This window comes from Hemitrygon akajei, chromosome 13, assembly GCF_048418815.1.
Source record: "Hemitrygon akajei chromosome 13, sHemAka1.3, whole genome shotgun sequence".
Taxonomy (NCBI): domain Eukaryota; kingdom Metazoa; phylum Chordata; class Chondrichthyes; order Myliobatiformes; family Dasyatidae; genus Hemitrygon; species Hemitrygon akajei.
Window position 1 is genome coordinate 81,989,774 of NC_133136.1, and position 19,020 is coordinate 82,008,793.

Here is a 19,020-nt window from a genome sequence, read left to right on the forward strand (position 1 = left end):
GCCGGCAGCAGTGGTAGAGGCGGAAACGATAGGGTCTTTTAAGAGACTCCTGGATGGCTACATGGAGCTTAGAAAAATAGAGGAGCTATGGGTAAAGCCTAGGTAGTTCTAAGGTAGGGACATGTTTGGCACAGCTTTGTGGGCCAAAGGGCTTGTATTGTGCTGTAGGTTTTCTATGTTTCTATAATGCTGAGCCTTTATAAGACACTAGTTAGGCTACATCTGGAGTATTGTCAACAGTTTTCGGCTCCATATCTCAGAAAGGATGTATTGACATTGGAGAGAGTCCAGCGGAAGTTTACGAGGATGATTTCAGGAATGAAGGGATTAACATATGAGGAGCATTTGGCATCTTTGTGTGTGTACTCACTGGAATTTAGAAGAATGCATTGAAACCTATCAAATGTTGAAAGGACTAGATAGGGTGGATGTGGAGACGTTTCCTCTGATGGGGGTGTCCAAAACTAGAGGGCACAACCTCAAAATTGAGGAGCAACCTTTTAGAACAGAAGTAAGGATGAACTTTTTTCAGCAAAAGAGTGATGAATTTGTGGAATGCTCGGCCACACTGTGGTGGAGACCAAGTCCGTTGGTATATTTAAAGCAGAAGTTGATAGATTCCTGATTGGTTGGGGCATCAAGGGATCTGGTGAGAGGGCAGATATATGGGGTCAAATGGGATCTGGGATCAGCCATGATGAAATGGCAGAGCGGACTCCATGGGCAAAATGGCCTAATTCTGCTCTTATATCTTATGGTCTAACAAGTGTGAATTCTTTAAACCAAGTATCATTTACTGTGTTCACATGATGGACACATAAGGATTACACAAATGTACTGAGAAAATTCAAGCAGTGGTGTAGGCCCCAAGGCCATAGGATGTGTCACAGTTGTGGACCTTTTTAGAAATTGTCAATTAGTATAATAGGTTTCTGCTAAACTTGGTGTTCCATCTCTTGAACTCATTACCACAGATCAGGAAGAAATAGCAATGGACAAAGCAGTGTGAGGTGGCTTTCCAAAAGACAAAGGAAATGGCGATGTCAGATACTGTACTCACACATTATAATCCATGTTGTCCAGTGAAGCTTGCCTGTGACCTTCATATACGCATACATATAAAAGCTGACATGCATTCTATATTGAGTTGAAGTTCATAGCTAACCAGGGAGGCATGCTGTGTATTTAATACTTCAGTAATATTTGAGTAATTTTGTAAGCATATTGTTTAATTCAATATTTCATTATGGGTTATATGTGAATGGCATACCTCAGCACATCACCACATCGTATGTTTGCGCCTCGCTAAAAGTAAAACAAAACTAACACACACATCTTCCAGCTCAATGTTTTCTTTTATTCAATTAGTTTTTTGTTTTGGAGTTACAACATATAACCGTTACCATGTTCGGATATGGCCCAAGTGCAGAGTGAGAGACACTGATACAGGTCGATGGTTCACAAACTTTAATGCGAACAGCATTAAAGGGAAAACAAAACAATAAACACTAGACCAAATAGGGCCATTGACTAAAACTCTCAAATGGAAAACACCGCGGCTGAAAAGAAAATCTAAACATTAAACGAATGCCGCTAGTCTTCAGAGTCAGTTGACTTGAAAGTCCAATTTTCTCAGGAAAGGCCAAAAGCAAACAGGCAGCGAAGCATTACTGTGCTCTGTCCAAGTCTCGACAAGCACTACGAAGACAAGTACGAAGTTAATTACTATCATGATTAAATAATAATTAGCTGACACATGCAAATTCACAAGCACAATTGCTATAACTACTGCGCAGCTGAATCCGTGGCTGTGACAATAATAGATATAGTTGGGAATTCCAACATATAAGACTTGAGTGATCCTGCTAAAGAATTAGTTTTTGGGCAAAGAACATTTATTCATTGTCATCTATATTTCAGAGATACACCAGTCATGAGCCATATTGACAGATGCTAATGTGTATGGTATGCAGTGGGTAGTGAGGTCAGCTGAGAAGATCATCGGGGTCTCTCTTCCCACCATCATGGACATTTACACTATACGCTGCATCCGCAAAGCAAACAGCATTATGAAGGACCCCACGCACCCTTCATACAAACTCTTCTCCCTCCTGCCATCTGGGAAAAGGCACTGAAGCATTCGGGCTCTCACGACCAGTCTATGTAACAGTTTCTTCCCCCAAGCTATCAGACTCCTCAATACCCAGAGCCTGGACTGACACCTTACTGCCCTATTGTCCTGTTTATTATTTATTGTAATGACTGCTCTGTTTTGTGCACTTTATGCAGTCCTGGGTAGGTCTGTAGTCTAGTGTAGTTGTTTTTTTTCTCTGTGTTGTTTTTTACATAGTTCAGTCTAGTTTTTGTACTGTGTCATGTAACACCATGGTCCTGAAAAACATTGTCTCATTTTTACTATGTACTGTACCAGCAGTTATGATCGAAATGACAATAAAAGTGACTTGACTTGACTTGATAACTAACAATTAAAATTTGTGTCAGGCAATCAGTGTTTCCAAGTACATACAACCTTATCATTTCATCTTCACACTGTTATTGAGTTCCCCATCCTCAGCCATCTGCAAGCGACCACTCATAAGAAATTTGTGGGTCAGCAATTAAGTGCGGGGGGCGGGGTGTCAGCCACTAAATGTAGGAATGGGGTTTGAACCAAATTATTATATAGTGAGTAAAATACCCGGATTCCCAAAAGTAATTTCACTATGAACTATGCACTAATCAAAAATCTTGTAGAGTATTTACCCTTGCCTGGATGACTGCAGCTCCAGAACACTTAAGAAGAAATCATTCAGTTGAACACAGCCGACTGACCGGAACACGGTCCAGTATATAGAAATCATCTACAAGGTGAAATGCAGCAACTCACCAGTGCTTTTTTGACAGCATCTCCCAAACATGGAAACATGGTTAGGTAACCTAATAAACTTTACCACACAGATATCTGTGAAGATGGCTCATAAGCACTTTTCCATAGGCAATCAGAAGGGCAATAATTTGCCAAGGAAAACCCCCATCGTCACATGAATGAATGAAGAAAATGTATTGCAAAAGTATCAAAGAACTAGCATCAATGAATGAAATAATTAGATTATCAATAGAATTACAGGAGACTGGTACATCCTGCAGTTCTTCCGCTCAGAGCCTCTAGTGACCAAAGACAAAGATGTCCTTTGCATTTTCTTTTGGTGAAGATGATTGAGAGAAAAATATTGGTGAAAATACCTGGGAGATTTTCTTGCTCAATAGTGCTAGGCCATCTTTAACCTGCACTTGTGTTAGTGACATGATTTCCTATAAATACCCTTAATTAAAAATAGTATTCCTGATTGAAAAGTCCTCCTTCAGTTCTGTACTGAAACTTCAGCCTTGTCTTTGCTTTTGACTATGAAGGCATAACTTAAAGAGGAGCAGAGTGCTGTCACTGAGCTAAATCAATTTCATTTAATAAAATATAACAATTACCTTCTTTGTTACAATTACTAATGCATATTCTTAAAAATATTAAACTTTATTTGCAATTGTTTAAATATGAAAAAGCCATTCTCTCATTATATATCATTGAAATATTATTTTCATTGAAATATTATTTTCATCGTATAATTGATTAGCATTTTGAAACAAAACTTATGAACAAATTTCACCAATCCTAGCTGCCAGTGGGAGTTTGCAGACAGAGTAAGAGTACCAAAACAGCACAGTTTGATACCTGTTTCCAACCTATCCACCACTGATTGCACTGCTCCATTATGAGTTATGGGACAGGGAATCTACTACCCTGCAACAATTCAAGCTGACTCCTCAAGGTAATTGAGGAAAAATTCCAAGCTATCAGTTCAAGAGATCCTGATTTGTCTTTTCTGCTGAGTTGTAAAATACCAAATTAATTGAAAAGTGTCCCAAAGTTCAAGAGATCCTGATTTGCCTCTGCTGTTGAGTTGTAAACTATCAAATTAATTGAAAAGTGTCCTGATAGAATTCAATATAGATGTGTGATTTCCCACACTTGAATTTCTTTTGTGCATTTTACTTGCTGATATCTGATTGATGATATCTGCTGTTTTTTATAACCATGGAAATGAGAAAAATGAAACCCTTGTGACTCTGCTTTTGGTGTGATGAATAGAACACACATTAGCATCAAATATATTGGATAGAAAGCCCAGTTGCCAACTTTTCATAAAACATGGGTTTGCATAAAATATGGCATAATTTATTAACATAGAGTTGCTACTACCAAATTAACAAATGGTGTTAAGAGAATTCAGTGTATGTATCTGTTGGGAAAAGCAAAATTCATGATTGTTTTATATATAAAGAAAAGCAAATTTCAGTCATTGGAGAACTTGCCAAATTAGCTGCAATTAAAAAATTGTAATTGGAGTAATATATGCCCTAAATCAAACTAAAACCTAATTCCAATGATATCAATAAACAAAAATGTAAAATGTACTTTCAATCGAATGATATTTAAGTTTTGGATATTCAGGATATCAGGGCTGTTCACACTGTCCTTGAAAGCTTCTGAGCCATACTAATGTGAAAACTTGTAATTGTGCCTGTATTTGTGAACTGGATATGTGAAATATCATTAGCAGGGTTTATTCCACATGCACCACTTCTAATTAAGTCCATTAGAAAATGAAACAAGATTGGGCAATATTTGGTAGGCAAATTCCATTCGAATTCCAAAGTAGAGCACCCAGTGAGAAATGGAACAATTTCATGTATTTCAAACATGCCTAAATTTTACCATTAAATACTTATGATGTATCTTGACAAATGACTTGCTAATCAAACTGAAATATTTGGCCCGTTTTGTACTATAGTTCATCTTCTGCCAAAGCGTCCAGGTAATCAGCATCAGCATAAAGCAAAAAGCCGGAAAATAAACTGTCAGTCCAGTTAGGATCAGAAAATAGACCATTCTGTTCATATTCAAAGATCTCCAGCCACACTTCATCTTCTGGCTTCAGGTACATAACAGTAGATCCTGAAGATACGTCATGATTTCCCGTATTAGCGTCAAAGGTTCTTATACGATATTCACCATTATGCACTAGTGCAAGTGCAAGATGTTTATTACCCAGGGTAATCTCATAAGAAAAGTAATAAATCCCTGGAATGGCACAGATAAACTTTCCGGAAGAAGGGGTGTAATGGCCACCCTCATTTAAGAGGATTTTATTGAATATAATGGGTGTTCTCTCTGTTGGGTAACTGGTAGTTATGCCAACAGAGAAGGCAGATTTGAGTACCAAGCTCCCACATTTACAAACACCAGGGGGTCCAGGGTCTCCTTTCTGTCCTTTGCTTCCTTTAGGTCCTGAAGATCCTGTGGGTCCTGATTTTCCTTTCAAGCCACTCTGTCCTTGAATTCCCGCTTTCCCAGCTGGTCCTTTATCTCCTTTATCACCCAACTGTCCATCATGTCCAATTTTCCCCCTTATCCCTGGAATAAATCAGAATGGTGAAGTTACTATGGCCGATTTTCATTCACTCACGGGAATAAACAAATCTGAAACAGATCTAAAAAAATAGATATTTTAAAGAATCTGTTACAATAGCACTTATTATATATTTGAATGCTTCTCCATGACGTTTAGTTGATTTTCCAACTGTAATATATTGAGAGGTTTCCCAAGCTGTCAGTAAAATTTATAATAATTGACACAAATGATCTTATTGGATTATGAGCATCACACAATGGAGCTGGAGGAAGTTAAAGGGTCAGGAAGCATCCATGGATGGAAATGAACAAATAACATTTTGAGTCATGGCCCTTCATCAGGACTAGAAAGAAAGAGGGGAGATGGCTAGTATAAAAAGTTGGGGGCAAAGGGTAGAGGTGAATCCAGGTGAGGGAATGATAGGCAGGTGAGAATAGGGGAGAGTGGAATGATGTAAGAAGCTGGGATAGGTGGAAGTGACGAGGAGTGAAGAAGATGGAATTTGAGTGGAGAGAACAGTGTACCTTAGAATAGTTCCACTACTTTTCCAGCTCCTTGTGTGTTGCTCCAGTCAGCACCTGCAGTTTCTTGTGTCTTCAGTAGATTATGAATTTTTTTTTATCAACAAGTGCATTTCTCTTTTTGCAGAATTGCTTTCTATCATATTCTATTGAGCCAAGGTACAAATGTGAGATTACATTAACTGTTAAGCAAATTAATTTTGTGCCAGATGCAGCAAATTTAAAACCAGACAATGCAGGGACTACTCAGCAGAACAAATAACATTTCTGGAGAGAGAAAAACAAAGACTGTCTCAATAGTTGCTGTCTGGCATTCTGAGAATGTCCAGCAAGTTAGTTTTTGCAGTCAATAGAGGTCAATACTCCCCAATGCCATTAGGCTTTACAATTCTACCGCCAGGACTTAAGAACTTTTTAAAAGCTATTATTAATGCTTTTTGAGATAGTGATTTAGATGCATATCATATTTTTTTTACTGAGTTAAGTATTGTATGTAATTAGTTTTGCTACAACAAGTGTATGGGACATTGGAAAAAAAAGTTGAATTTCCCCATGGGGATGAATAAAGTATCTATCTATCTATCTATCTATCTATCTATCTATCATATCACATATTCTGGGGTCGTAGTTGAAGATTATGGGTTCAGATTTAGAGGGCCAAATCTACCAGACTTTTATAAGGAAGGAAGCAGCTTTGTCTCAACGTCAGAAGGCCATATATTATCTCTTACATTTTTAGGTAATTTCTCTTAAGAGAGGAATTTGCTTTCACTCTATATTGAGTGGGCCTTTTTTCTCTCAGTTCACCTTTTGTTTCTGAATTTTTTGGTTAATGTTTACTGAAAGAAACAAAGCAACAAAAGGTCTGTTGTGCATTGTTACTTAAATAGTTCAGAAGTATAATCCATTCCCTTGCATAACAGAATAATATTATATACTCTAAGCTGAAAATGCTATTATTTGGACTATGAATAGCTCAACATTTGATATAATCTGCATTTTTCTCACAAAGGTGAGAGACAGCACAGCAACACAGCTAGCCTTACAACTTCAGCAACTTGGGTTAGGCCATAAGACATAGGAGCAGAATTAGGCCATTCAGCTCATCGAGCCTGCTCTGCCATTCCACCATGGCTGATCCCGGATCCCACTCAACCTGACCTCCAGTACTATTGGTATGAAGTCTGCAGTCTCCTTGTGACTGTGTGGGTTTTTTTTTCAGGTTTTCTTGGTCTTCCCACATCCTAAAGGCATCAGGGATTGGTAGGTTAATTGGCATTGTAAATGGCCCCGAGCGTGTTGGTGAGCAGTAGAATCTTGTCGGACAAGGGGTTACTGAAATGCAGAGAGCACAAAATAAGTTTGAGTAGTATCGGTGCTTGACAGTTGGACAACCTCAGTGGGCCAAAGGACCAGTTTTCATGCTCTAGGAACCTATGACTATGTTCCATGGAACTCACTTGTCCAATATTAATCAACATAATATTTTGTTTTTCAGTCACACATACTGAACCGGCTTCTTCTGCTTGTTTCTTAAAATTAAACAATCTCCCTCAAAAGATAATTGGCAGGCCAGCTTCTTCAAAATACACTCCTAAACTGTGGAATTCAGTATCCAAAACTGTAAGGGATGCAGACTCAGTTGATGCCATCTTAAAACCCATGTATTTAACCTTGCTTTTAAGTAATATCTTTTTGTCTTTTATTTTCATGTTTATTTTAACTTTTATTTTTTATTTTATTTTCATATTTGTACATATCCCATTCTGAAATACTTTGAATTAATTATATGAAAAGTTCTCTATGAATATGTTATTATTAGGATAAAATTATTATTACATATATAATCATGCCTTAAATTGTAAATTATTTGTTGAATTTACTGAATTTACGTATTTTTGTTGCGTTAAGAACAATTTGTTAATGCATAACCCAGTCAGTGTTTGAATTTAACTATTAAAATAACAGTAAGTGCAAAATTTCCTACGTTTTGACCTGGAAATTTTAATGTGGGAGTAAATGTCAAGTACTTGATAAATAAGCAGGGTGCCTTATTCTGAGGATCATTTAGATCAAGTGACTATGAAGTATTGACAATACATTTCAAAGTGGAGCTGGTGTGTGACTTGGAGCTGAATCTGCAGGTGCTGGAGATCCCATGCACCAATTCTGCTTGCACTTCCTAGTGGTAAAGGTTGTGAGTTGGGATGTTCTTTCAGAGCAGCCTTGGCGTGTAACTGTAGTGCTTTTGGTAAATGGCAAAAACTGCTGCAATAGTGCCCTGCTGTTGGAGGGAATGAACAATTAGACATGCTTGTTAGCAGACAGCTTTGTCTTGGATGGTTTCCAGCTCCTAGAATACTATTGGAAGTGCAGTCCAGACAAGTGGAGAGTACTTTAACCTAATTTTGATGTGCTTTGTTGAACGTAGAAAGGCTTTGGATGCCAGCAATTGAATCACATGCCCAAGGACACAGCCTCCAAATGGCGCTGGCAGAATAGAGGCCAACATAGATCAGCTATGACAGGCTTGAAAGGCTCAATTACCTACGCTGCTCCTGTCTTTTTTGTTATGTCTAGATCTTGCTGCATACAAGTATGGACTGATTTATTTGCTCAGGAGTTGTAAATGAAATTGAATACTGTGCACTCATCAGTGAGGATAACCACTTCTGACATTATAATTGAACGAAGGTCAAATGTAGATGAATTGGACCAGGACACTGCCCAGAGGAAAAGCTGCATTGTTCAACTGAGCCTGGGATGTTTGACATGCTTTTCCCTGATGCACCATCAATAACTCTCTCTGAGACGTGAAGTCGAGATATCGGCTTTTATTGACTGGAAGAAAGAACAAGCAGTAGTTGTTCTCAACTACTCAAGCGCCTTTATACCGGGGTCTGTGGGAGGAGCCACAGGAGCAGTCAGCAGGGGGCGTGTCCAGACAGGTATATGTAGTTCACCACATTCCCTCATGCTTCCCTATCCTGCCTCATCCCAATAAGCACAAGCCCCTTTCCTCTGCAATGTGTGACTCCAGCCACTGGAGAGTTTTCCCTTGATGCCCAATTGACTTGACTTGTACAAAGGGCATTAATGCCACAATCAGCCAAAAGCACTTTCTGGAATTTAATTCCTTGGGCTATGATTGGGTTAAAGCTGTGACATGGTATGTAACCTAGTGGTGGTTCAAAACCCGTACTGGGCATCAGTGAGCAAATTCTAGTTTAGTCCCTTGACACACAGTCAGTGACACTGTCCATCACAGTGCTGATCATTGAGGGTAGGCTGATTGGACAGATGCTAGAATGAATAATGTGTACATGCCAGATTAAAGAAGAAGCAGATAATGCTGGAAACAGCAGTTTGGGCAGTATGTGAGGAAAGAGAAACAGTTAATACTTTACATTTAAATCCCTTTGTCAGATGTTGCCTGAATTTTTCTGGCATTTTCTGTTTTTATTTCATATTTCCAGCTTCTGCAGTATTTTAAATCTTCCAGGGTGTTGCGATTTAATTGGAAATTTTGGCCAGAGGTACAAATGGTTTTGGAGCATAAGTGCTACAACCCAGATGCAGCATGGCCCCATAGACTTTACTTCGTCCTGTATTCTGAGTCATTTCTTTAGATCAAGTTCAAAACTAACTAACTGTAAGGTCCTCAGTTTCCCCTGTTTTGCCCCAATGACTTCTATGGCAACTCACTAATGATGCATTGCTGAAAAATTGTTCTCTGTATCTTATGAGAACCCTTCTTTTAGATACAATAATGTACCTACTATTACAATGAGCTAAATAACTCTAATCCGTGTGACTTTAAAGGTCAAGTCTTGGAGATCAGCTCAACGCTTTACAGTACTGTTGGCCCAGCTTCATTTCCCACTGCTGCCTGTAAGGAGGTTGTACGTTCTCCCCGTAACAACGTGGGCTTCCTCCTGGTGCTTTGGTTTTCTCACAGTCTGGTTGGCAGGCTTTTTTGTTTTTTGTAAAATTTCCCATGATTCGGCTCAGATTCCTGGGTGGCGTGGCTCGAAGGGCCAGGAAGTTTTGGCTTATATAGTCACTTCAGTTGGAAGGCAAGTTGGATCATCTACATTTGAATGAAAATTATCGTCAAAACTAGCTGGTGCAACTTTGCTGATCTTCTGCCAAAGCATATGAGGAAATGTATATCATATTCATGTTTTACAAAAGGATTTGGTTTTGGATTACACAATTAGTACTGATTTTGGTGAAGAATGGACATGTTGTGGCGACCCACTTCCCAGCGCACTCGAACCGGCTCATAAAGAGGCCGGTCCCAAAGAGGGCGCCAAGCCTGCTTCACCAGCAAGGGGAAAAGCCCGCATGCGGGACGGGACTGTGAATACGCGCCCCCTACAGCATTCCTGCCCGGGGAGGGCGGGATCAGGAAGGCTTTAAAGCGAGGCTGTGAAGTTTGAATAAACCTCTTTTGCAACTGCAGCTCACCGACTCCGTGTCGTTATTTCAGCGCTGCATGTAGCACACCGCTAAAATTGGTGACCCTGACGGCCCAAACGATATTTGGACCGGAGATGAATGACGCTGCATCTGTTCATGCAGTTTTGTTAAAACTGCCAAGCTTCCGGACGCTGCGACCTCACCTATGGTTCCAGCAAGCAGAAGCCCAATTCCACATTCGGCAGATAACCCCAGAGGACACACGTCACTACTACGTGGTGAGCTCCCTCGACCAGGAAACAGCGGCCCAGGTTGAGGAGTTCATACAGTCGCCCCCAGCAGACGACAAATACACAGAATTCAAAGTCTTGTTCATAAGGACTTTCAGACTCTCACGGCGCGAGCGAGCTGCCCGCTTACTGCACCTAGGTGGTTTGGGGGACAGGCCGCCGTTGGCTTTGATGAATGAAATGCTGTCCCTGGCTGGAGGTCACAAGCCCTGCCTCATGTTTGAGCAGGCATTCCTGGAGCAGCTGCCTGAGGACATACGCCTGCTGCTGTCCGATGCAGATTTCAGCGACCCCCGGAAGGTGGCAGCCCAGGCGGACTTGCTGTGGAAAGCCAAGAAGGTGAGTGGGGCGTCCATCGCACAGATCAACAGGCCACGCTCCCAGCAGCAAACCAGACCAGGCCCAGCCATAAAGCCCGCTAACCCCAGAGGGAGGGGTGAGGAGACCACCGAACAATGGTGCTTCTATGACCAGCGGTGGGGCGCAGAAGCCCGCCGCTGTAGCCCGCCCTGCAAGTTCCCGGGAAACACCAGGACCAGCTGCCGCTGATGGCTATGGTGGCTGGCCATCGGGATAGCCTCCTGTATGTCTGGGACAAGCAGTTGGGACGCCGCTTTTTGGTCGACACCGGAGCCGAGATCAGCGTCTTACCTCCGACGAGTTACGACACCCGCAACAGGGCACCGGGTCCCACCCTGAGGGCCGCGAATGGCAGCACAGTAAGGACCTATGGCACCCATATGGTGCGGCTACAGTTCGGCTCCAGCCGGTTCACGTGGGACTTCACACTGGCCGCCGTAGCCCAACCGCTCCTGGGAGCAGATTTTTTTGCGAGCTCACAGCCTACTGGTCAACCTGCCCAGGAAGAGACTGGTCCACGCCGAGACCTTTCAAACGTTCTCCCTGGGTGAAGCCCAGTTGCTGGCCCCACACCTAGACTCCATCACGCTGTCCGACAACGACTACACCAGAGTCCTGGCGGATTTCCCATCGGTTCTGGCATCGCAGTTCACGGCAGCTTTTGTTAAAACCAAAGAAGCCTTGGCAAACGCCACGATGCTAGTGCATCCCAGAACGGACGTCCCTACCGCCCTCACAGTGGACGCATCTAACACGGCAGTCGGTGGGGTACTGGAACAACTCATCGAGGGTTGCTGGCAACCCCTGGCGTTTTTCAGCAAACACCTACGACCACCCGAGCTCAAATACAGTGCTTTTGACCAGGAACTGTTGGTGCTACACCTGGCAATCCGGCATTTCAGGTACTTCTTAGAAGGTACACCCTTCACCACATTCACGGACCACAAACCACTTACCTTTGTGTTCATGAAAGCATCCAACACCTGGTCGTCCCGCCAGCAGCGACATCTGTCCTACATCTCCGAATACACGACGGATGTCCGGCATGTCTCGGGAAAGGACAACGTCGTGGCGGACACCCTCTCCCACCCGAACATCCAAGCCCTGTCCCAGGGAGTAGACTATGAAGCGCTGGCGGAGGCGCAGCAGGCAGACGAGGAGATCCCTAGTTACAGAACTGCAGTCTCCGGTTTGCAGCTCCAGGACCTCCCCGTAGGCCCAGGTGAGAGGACCCTACTCTGTGACGTCACCACTGGCCAACCGCACCCCATCATCCCGGCAGCCTGGCGTTTTTAACTCCATTCACAACAGCGCACCCCTCCATCAGGTCAACCATCTGGATGGTAGCCAACAGGTTCATTTAGCACGGACTCCGCAAGCAGGTCAGTGAATGGGCCAGAACGTGCATGCACTCCCAAACAGCCAAGGTACAGCGGCACACCAAAGCCCTGCCGCAGCAGTTCCACCCCACCCACCGGCATTTCGACCACATTCATGTGGATATCGTGGGCCCCCTGCCAGTGTCGCGAGGAGCACGGCACCTCCTGACTATCGTGGACCGGTTCACAAAATGGCCAGAGGCAGTCCCGCTCGCCGACACCACCTTTGAATCCTGATTGCAACCTGGGTATCTCGCTTTGGTGTACCGGCCCACATTACCTCTGACAGAGGTGCCCAGTTCACCTCCAGCCTGTGGTCAGCTATGGCCAGCCTTTTGGGGACACAGCTGCCTACCACCCACAGTCGAACGGACTAGTGGAGCATTTCCACTGTCACCTGAAGTTGGCTCTCATGGCCCGCCTGCGAGGAGCTAACTGGGCGGACGAGTTTCCCTGGGTCCTGCTAGGAATCCGCACAGCGCCCAAAGAGGATCTGCACGCCTCGTCGGCCGAGTTGGTGTACGGCGCACCCCTGGTCATTCCCGGGGAGTTCATACCAGCCCCAAGGGGGCGAGAGGAAGAACCCGCAGCAGTCCTGGGCAGACTACGCGAGAGGCTCGGTGACCTGGCCCCCATACCCACTTCGCAGCACGGACAGAACCCGACCTGCGTACCCAAAGACCTGCAGAACTGTAAGTTCGTTTTTGTACGACGGGGCGGACATCGGGCACCGCTACAGCGGCCCTACGAGGGGCCATTTACGGTGATCAGAAACAACGGGTCCCCATTCGTGCTGGACATTGGGGGGAGAGAGGAGGTTTTCATGGTGGACTGACTCAAACCGGCCCATGTGGACTTGGCTCAGCCGGTCGAGATTCCGGCACCGTGGCGCAGAGGCAGACCTCCCAAACAGAGTCCAGCCCAGACTGTGGACATTGGGAGGTGTATCGCTGGTTCTGGGGTGGGGGGGTTATGTGGCGACCCACTTCCCAGCGCACTCGAACCGGCTCACAAAGCGACGCGTGCCGGCATTGAGGCAGGGCCCAAAGAGGGCACCAAGCCTGCTTCACCAGCAAGGGGAAAAGCCCGCGCGCGGGATGAGACTGTGAATACGCGCCCCCTACAGCATTCCTGCCCGGGGACGGCGGGATCAGGAAGGCTTTAAAGCAAGGCCGCAAAGTTTGAATAAACCTCTTTTGTAACTGCAGCTCACCGACTCCGTGTCATTATTGCAGCGCTGCGTGTAGCACACCACCACAATGTCTCACAAGTCTTTTAATAAATTTTAAATCATCCAGATGAAATATTTTCAAGATGGATGCTTGCTAAGAGGCGAGATGTCACTTTGGGTAGGTGGACATGTGGAGTTCAGATTACAATTAGATAAGCCTTAATCTTGCTGCAGGTACAGTAAATTTGAGGTACCTACAATTGCTCCTATATTTGCGTATCTCAGTATATTTTGGTTGCTGAGTAGTTCACCTTGTTACTCACGAGCACCAGTCTCCTTCCACCTACAATATCCGGAAATCCCCACTTATTTTGATTCCTTCTCCTTGGTGTTCTTTGGTTTATGTTTTAATTCATCATTTTCAGACTTTGAGGACATTCCTTTCATCCTGTTTATCACCAAGGTCCAGATACCTCATTGCCCCGATTGCATTTTTATTGGTTCACGCTTCCAAGCAAAGCATTTCGAAATCAAAACAATCTTGAACAAGTAATCTGTCTGGTAAAGTACACTTCAAAATTCTCTGTTTTAGAAAAGTCCAGGCAAATTTGTTTTTATGCAAAAATGTGAAGGAGTCGCTTATAAACTTGGCCATCTCCTGAGAAATAGTCTTCTACGCATAGAAACACAGAAAACCCACAGCCCAATACAGGCCATTCAGCCCACAAAGTTGTGCCGAACATGTCCCTACCTTAGAAATTACTAGGCTTACCCATAGCCCACTATTTTCCTAAGCTCCATGTACCTATCCAAAAGTCTCTTAAAAGACCCTATCGTATCTGCCTCCACCACTGTTGCTGGCAGCCCATTCCACACACTCACCACTCTCTGTGTAAAAAAACTTACCCCTGACATCTCCTCTGTACCTACTCCCCAGAACCTTAAACCTGTGTCCTCTTGTGGCAACCATTTCAGCCCTGGGAAAAAGCCTCTGACTATCCACATGATCAATGCCTCTCATCATCTTATACATCTCTATCAGGTCACCTCTCATCCTCTGTTGCTCCAAGGAGAAAAGGCCGAGTTCACTCAACCTGTTTTCATAAGGCATGCTCCCCAATCCAGGCAACATCCTTGTAAATCTCCTCAGTATCCGTTCTATAGTTTCCACACCCTTCCTGTAGCACAGTACTCCAAGTGGGGTCTGACCAGGGTCCTACATAGCTGCAGCATTACCTCTCGGCTCGTAAATTCAATTCCATGATGGATGAAGGCCAATACACTGTATGCCTTCTTAACCACAGAGTAAACCTGCGCAGCTGCTTTGAGTGTCCTACAGACTCGGACCCCAAGATCCCTCTGATCCTCCACACTGCCAAGAGTCTTACCATTAATATTATATTCTGCCATCATATTTGATCTACCAAAATGAACCACTTCACATCTATCTGGGTTGAACTCCATCTGCCACTTCTCAGCCCAGTTTTGTATCCTATCAATGTCCCGCTGTAATCTCTGACAGCTCTCCACACTATCCACAACACCACCAACCTTTGTGTCATCAGCAAATTTACTAACCCATCCCTCCACTTTCTCATCCAGGTCATTTATAAAAATCACGAAGAGTAAGGTTCCCAGAACAGATCCCTGAGGCACACCACTGGTGACTGACCTCCATGCAGAATATGACCTGTCTACAACCACTCTTTGCCTTCTGTGGGCAAGCCAGTTCTGGATCCACAAAGCAATGTCCCCTTGGATCCCATGCCCCCTTACTTTCTCAATAAGCCTTGCATGGGTTACCTAATCAAATGCCTTGCTAAAATCCATATACACTACATCTACTGCTCTTCCTTCATCAAAGTGTTTAGTCACACTCTCAAAAAATTCAATCAGGCTCGTAAGGCACGACCTTCCCTTGACAAAACCATGCTGACTACTCCTAATCATATTATACCTCTCCAAATGTTCATAAATCCTGCCTCTCAGGATCTTCTCCATCAACTTACCAACCACTGAGGTAAGACTCACTGGTCTATAAATTCCTGGGCTATCTCTACTCCCTTTCTTGAATAAAGGAACAATATCCACAACCCTCCAGTTCTCCGGAACCTCTCCCGTCCCCATTTATGATGTAAAGATCATCGTCAGAGGCTCAGCAATCTTCTCCCTCGCCTCCCGCAGTAGCCTGGGGTACCTCTCATCTGGTCCCAGCAACTTATCCAATTTGATGCTTTCCAAAAGCTCCAGCACATCCTCTTTCTTAATATCTACTTGCTCAAGCTTTTCAGTCTGCTGCAAGTCATCACTACAATCACCAAGATCCTTTTCCATAGTGAATACTGCAGTAAAGTATTCATTAAGTACCTCTACTAATTCCTCTGGTTCCATACACACTTTCCCACCGTCATGCTTGATTGATCCTATTATTTCATGTCTTATCTTTTTGTTCTTCACATACTTGTAGAATCCCTTGGGGTTTTCCTTAATCCTGCCCGCCACGGAGTTCTCATGGTGCATTCTGGCTCTCCTAATTTCCTTCTTAAGCTCCTTCCTGTTAGTCTTATAATCTTCCAGATCTCTAACATTACCTAGCTCTCTGAAACTTTCATAAGCTTTTCTTTTCTTCTTGACTAGATTTACTATAGCCTTTGTACACCACGGTTCCTGTATAACTTCCCTGTCTCATTGGAACGTACCTATGCAGAACTCCACGCAAATATCCCCTGAACATTTGCCACATTTCTTCTGTACTTTTCCCTGAGAACATCTGTTCCCAATTTAAGCTTCCAATTTCCTGCCTGATAGCTTCATAATTCCCCTTACTCCAATGAAACGCTTTTCTAACTTGTCTGTTTCTATCTCTCTCCAACGCTATTGTAAAGGAGATAGAATTATGATCACTATCTCCAAAATGTTCTCCCACTGAGAGGTCTGACACCTGACCAGGTTCATTTCCCAATACCAAATCAAGTACAGCCTCTCCTCTTGTAGGCTTATCTTCATATTGTGTCAAGAAACCTTCCTGAACACACCTGACAAACTCCACCCCATCTAAAGCTCTCACTCTAGGGAGATGCCAATCGATATTTGGGAAATCAAGATTTCTCACCACAACAACCCTGCTACTATTACACTTTTCCAGGATCTGTTTCCCTACCTGCTCCTCGATATTCTTGTTACTATTGGGCTGCCTATAAAAAACACCCAGTAAAATTATTGACCCCTTGCTGTTCCTAACCTCCATCCACAGAGACTCCATAGACAATCCCTCCATGATGTCCACCTTTTCTGCAGCTGTGACACTATCTCTGATCAACAGTGCCACGCCCCCACCTCTTTTGCCTCCCTCCCTGTCCTTTCTGAAACATCTAAAACCTGGCACTTGAAGTAACCATTCCTGTCCCTGAGCCATCCAAGTCTCTGTAATGGCCACCACATCATAACTCCAAGTACTGATCCATGCTCTAAGCTCATCCGCTTTGTTCACAACACTCCTTACATTAAAATAGACACATCTCAAACTATCAGTCTGAGTGCGTCCCTTCTCTATCACCTGCTTATCCTCCCTCACACACTGTCTCCAAGCTTTCTCAATTTGTGAGCCAACTACCTCTTCCCCAGTCTCTTCAGTTCAGTTCACACCCCCCCAACAATTCTAGCTTAAACTCTCCCCAGTAGCCTTAGCAAAACTCCCCTCCAAGATATTGATCCCCCTGGGATTCAAGTGCAACCCGTCCTTTTTGTATAGGTCACACCTGCCCCAAAAGAGATCCAGAAATCTGAATCCCTGCCCCCTGCTCCAATCCCTCAGCCATGCATTTATCCTCCACCTCATTCTATTCCTATACTCACTGTCACGTGGCACAGGCAGAAATCCCAAGATTACTACTTTTGCAGTCCTGCTTCTCAACTTCCTTCCTAACTCCCTGTATTCTGTTTTCAGGACCTCTTCCCTTTTCCTACCTATGTCGTTGGTACCAATATCTACCATGACCTCAGGCTGTTCTCCCTCCCACTGCAGGATATCGAGGACATGATCTGAAACATCCCGGACCTTGGCACCTGGGAGGCAAAATACCATCTGAACATGTACACGATATGTACATTAAGACATTCACCTATACAATTGGGTTAAATCTATCCTATTGTTCTGTGTGAATTATAAAACCCAGGCCTTGGAGATTTAGTAATGTGTAAGTCATTGTGTCACTTAATCCTTCCTTACAAATTCATTGACAGTATCATCATGAAACACATAATGGTATTGTACTTTGTGCAACAGTTGTTTCCACATGTGATCTGTATTGAAGACCATAAAATAATGTTACTTCCAGCAACTAAAGAGACTTAGCGTTGCTACCTTTCGCTATATATATTAATCTTTTGATCTCCAAAATGCAGCACAAAATAGGCTGAATTTGACAGCTTCTCCTGTCCATGCATTTTGTTTACGATACATTTCTTAGGCTGTGATACTGGCTCTAAATTCAAAATCACGGTGCCCATTTTATGATAAAGGAGGAAGGTCTGTGTCTGATTTGCACTTGGTCCTGGGCCAATGGAGCTGGGATTATTTTTGGTCATTGCAGCTTTTTGATTCAAATATATTTCGTATAATTTGTGTTTTCTTATGACATACATAAAAAGTGGCCATTCAGTGCATCCAATCTGTGCAGACTCTCAGGGCAATCCCAGCAGTCTTAATCCTCTTAGTATCCAGTAACCCCTCCTCATTCTAACATGCTCAATAACATCCACCCTGATTGTCCTGCCCTCCTGCTACCACCTCTACTAGGGGCATTTTACAATTGCCTCTTAACCTACCAATCACCATGTTTTTGGAAATCAGATCACCAGGGATAAATCCACACCTGTAATGGAGAGAAAATCCAAATCCCCCATAGGGAACATTGGAAATCAGAATTGAACCCAAGTTGCTGGAAGCAAGAACAATATTCACTTCAGTACCTTCCCCCAAATTAGTGAGAAAAAACCCGATACAGCCTGTGGAGCTGTTTCAAGTCTACTGATACCCATTAAAGCTACCAAAGTCTTCTCAAGCTAGTACATTTTCAGCTCCTACAGTGAGTTAACAAATTTTTATTCCAATAAAGGACGAAGTTGGTGGATAAGGCTTTTTGACAGGCTCTTCCTGAGATTATGAGGAACAGGCTCACCTTCCATTCATTTTTCCTCCAGATACTACAGCACTTCACCCAGATTTCCTCTTCTATCTGCCCAGGACTTAACTCAACCAGTGTCTGGCAAAGTTTGAAAGTCTCACTGTAATTTTAGGTATAGGTAATTTGTCATAGTTGGAGCATCTCTCCATCTGCTACATGATAATGGTGCCTCACTTTGATCAAGCTTGGTTCTGGTAGGTGGGGGTAATAAATTTGGAGTCCA

At 43.4% G+C, this 19,020-nt stretch overlaps 1 protein-coding gene across 4 annotated transcripts in view; it reads right to left on the reverse strand.

The window, feature by feature from the left end:
* Positions 1–3,510: 3,510 nt before the first annotated feature.
* c1qtnf7 (C1q and TNF related 7) overlaps positions 3,511–19,020 on the reverse strand; it is an 89,391-nt gene continuing 73,881 nt past the window's right edge. For all 4 annotated transcript variants that reach the window (XM_073064979.1, XM_073064978.1, XM_073064977.1 and 1 more), the window contains one exon: positions 3,511–5,470. In XM_073064979.1, the coding sequence (XP_072921080.1) occupies positions 4,842–5,470 (629 nt within the window). In that variant the 3' untranslated portion in view covers positions 3,511–4,841. The remainder of the gene's footprint in view (positions 5,471–19,020) is intronic.